Genomic DNA, 2,951 nt, shown 5'->3' with positions numbered 1-2,951 from the left:
CCCTAACGTTCTGTGATTCTGTGATCTCAAGAGAGAAGGGGCATGTATCTAGTTTAGGAAAAGATAATTTAATGTGAAGGATGAAAAATTACAATGCTTACCTGTTTAGTATGCACAATAAAGCTCATTTTGTTTTCCAGACTGTGGATTTGAAAACATGTATCTCCATCTCCCAACTGCCACATAAAGCAACCATACTTCAGGCTGAGGAGTAAAGCCTACAATGAAATGCAGGAAACTGTCACTCAGTAAATATTCTACATAATTACAAACAGAACTTTCCTTCATTCACCAAGAAAGGATTCTGACTTATAACAGTATGTTCCTTTATCTAGTTGTAGCTTATGAAGTAGTAAAGTGAAAAATACAACGCTTTCTATGAGTAGCGTCCTATAAAGATCTTAAAATCTTGGATATCTTCACAGTCAAGTTTAACTAAACAGTTGGATGTAACACAAAGAATTTAAGAGAACAGAATTAAGCTGAACACTTATCATTGGCAGTTCACTTAAGCTGACCTTTGTTTCCATGTTGAGGAGGTGCAGCCCTTTTACGTTTACTCCTACATACACTTTGATGACTTTATGACTACTTGAACTTGCTTTGGTGAATATCTGTCCTGTGAAAAATGCTGCTCCATACGTAGGAATCTCCCAGCAATTCTGCAAGAACATGCGCTGAAGGTGATGCATCTCTTTACTTACACCTTCACTGGTGCTGAGGCTCTAGAAACATAAGAACAATGGCAATCAACAAGTCTTCCCAGTCAGTTGTGGTTATTTGAAGAAAATCCACTATTTAGTGGAATACCCACTAAACGAGTATTCCCAAAGTGCTTTCCTAGCAACTGTTTTCCTACATGTAAATTAAATCCTAGAGCCACAGAAAGGCTCAAATGCCAAAAGAGACTGAGGCAGAAAGCAGACACCTGTGTGAACCTCAGAAATCTGAGTCAAGACACCTAACCTCTGCAGGGCCCCACTATTTTTTCTCTCTCAGAAGTACGTTGGACTCATCAGGGATAAGCAGCTACGCAGCCATCTGACACTAAATGCATAACGATCCTTAAAACTAAGCAGCCTTCCTCCTTTAAGGGGTCCAATCCATTGAGGCATGGTAAGATGAACAAGTACATCTCCCCAGAAAACACAGATTTATTTTTTTTTTCCTAAGCAAAGCAGAGGTGCAGATTTCTTCAGTGGAGCCTTCATCCTGAATGAGACAGGCTTCTGTTTCTTCCTCTTCAGTAGAGTGAAACAGTCACAACAAAGCTTGAGTGCTTCTGCCTCAAAACAGACTGATGTAAAGCACCCTAACAAACAAAAAAACTTGGCTGGGCCACACACAAGATAAGGTGGCACAGGCATGAGAGAAAACAAGTCTTCAACTGTTAGAGGGCCATGACTATGGGGGTGGTGGATGGGACCAACCTCTTTGGATCCACACCCTGCATTACAGCTTATCTGAATTCTACACAGTCATTTTTAAAATGTAATATATATGAACATCTTTGGAACAAAAGACCGCAACTCCTTTCTCCTTTCCCAAAATAATGGGTTAGGAGCAGAAGTCAAGAAAGCTCTGCTCATTCTTACGCGCCCTTACGTATTACACATCCTCAATACACATTTAGCACTGAAGATAAATGAACGGATGACAATTATATTTACTTCTAACAAACAGATAACTGTAACTGTACAAGAAAGACAGCATTCCAACAATCCATCCAAAAAAGTCAGAACATACATATTTCTAGCTTTATATACCAGTATTTTTGTTCATTAACTGACAACCAAACAGTCAAAAAATGTTTAAGACAGTATTTTCTACTATTTGATTATTTATCTCACCTTGTATTCATGAAGTATCCTGTTTGTCCAGTGAGGAGCTTTACTTTTTAGTTTAGTGACTGGTACTATGGATTTAAGATTTTCTTCACTAAGAGAAAAAACAAGGCAGAAAAATTAGTTTTTCTTCACTGAAAGTAAGGAGAAAGAAGTCTGCCAATTTGTATCTTCAAGTCACATATTAAGCACAGTCACAGCCAGCTCCTGCTCTATCTTGCCCCATCAAGTGAGAAGCTTTGCAGAAGAGTTATCTAAGGCTTCCCAAGATACAGTGTTAATGACAATCCAGCTTTGTGTTACACACTTTGTGTCACACATCATGGACACAGCAGGGAGAGGAAATGCTAGCAGCAGAACGTGTGACTCGAGTACAGACCAGTTGGATGAATTCCAGTTTGGAAGCTAAAATTACATATGAACAACCATTTACACCTGATTGTCACATACTCAGAAAAGAGAACAGCTTATAGATATTCTTCCCTTCACTGCTGCATTCAGCACCACCAAGGACTTGGCCCAGTTAATTTCCACATGAAAGCTATATATTATATGACATGAAAGTGAAGCTATTTATATGAACTGCCTTATATGAAAAACCCAAACCACAGCAAACAAAAAAACACTAAAAGAAAGCCTTTACTACTTGGCTTTTATCCACCATTAAGATAGTCTCAAAAAACCTAGTCATGCAACTTAAGTCATTTTTAAACCATGTCAGTAACTGCACATATGATCTACCAATCAAAAACCCTGCACAGGACAATGCATCCAGATCTTTAAGTTCAAGGATACTCTCATACAAACAACAGCCTGCATATATTTTGAAATCACCGGTCTTTTAAGAAACATTTACATCAATTACCAAAAAAAAAAAAATCTGAATATAAATCTCTTTATCTGCCTTTAGAACAAGTCAAGAAATTTTCCAACATCTTCATTTGAATATGGATGGAAAACATGTCCAAACGCCCATGAGGCTCTTTTATCGGACCCAAGCTATCTTTCAGAGTAGTCCTGTTTATACAGTCAAACACTTCCAGTGAGCAGGATCAACTCAGCACCACACTGGTGATTTACCTCAGTGTGGAAAGGAACACTGCTCTG

The 2,951-nt window shown here is 38.4% G+C and overlaps 1 protein-coding gene across 1 annotated transcript in view; it reads right to left on the bottom strand.

Moving 5' to 3' along the window:
• Positions 1-92: 92 nt before the first annotated feature.
• Positions 93-2,951, bottom strand: part of KRIT1 (KRIT1, ankyrin repeat containing) — a gene marked incomplete at both ends in the record, with an annotated part of 9,378 nt that continues 6,519 nt past the window's right edge. The window contains 3 exons of the mRNA XM_010191636.1: positions 93-218; positions 519-725; positions 1,851-1,938. Of these exons, the coding sequence (XP_010189938.1) occupies positions 93-218; positions 519-725; positions 1,851-1,938 (421 nt within the window). The remainder of the gene's footprint in view (positions 219-518; positions 726-1,850; positions 1,939-2,951) is intronic.

This window comes from Mesitornis unicolor, unplaced genomic scaffold (assembly GCF_000695765.1).
Source record: "Mesitornis unicolor isolate BGI_N332 unplaced genomic scaffold, ASM69576v1 scaffold47439, whole genome shotgun sequence".
Taxonomy (NCBI): domain Eukaryota; kingdom Metazoa; phylum Chordata; class Aves; order Mesitornithiformes; family Mesitornithidae; genus Mesitornis; species Mesitornis unicolor.
The sequence above is the reverse complement of the archived record's forward strand: the minus strand, read 5'-3'. Positions and strand labels throughout refer to the sequence as shown.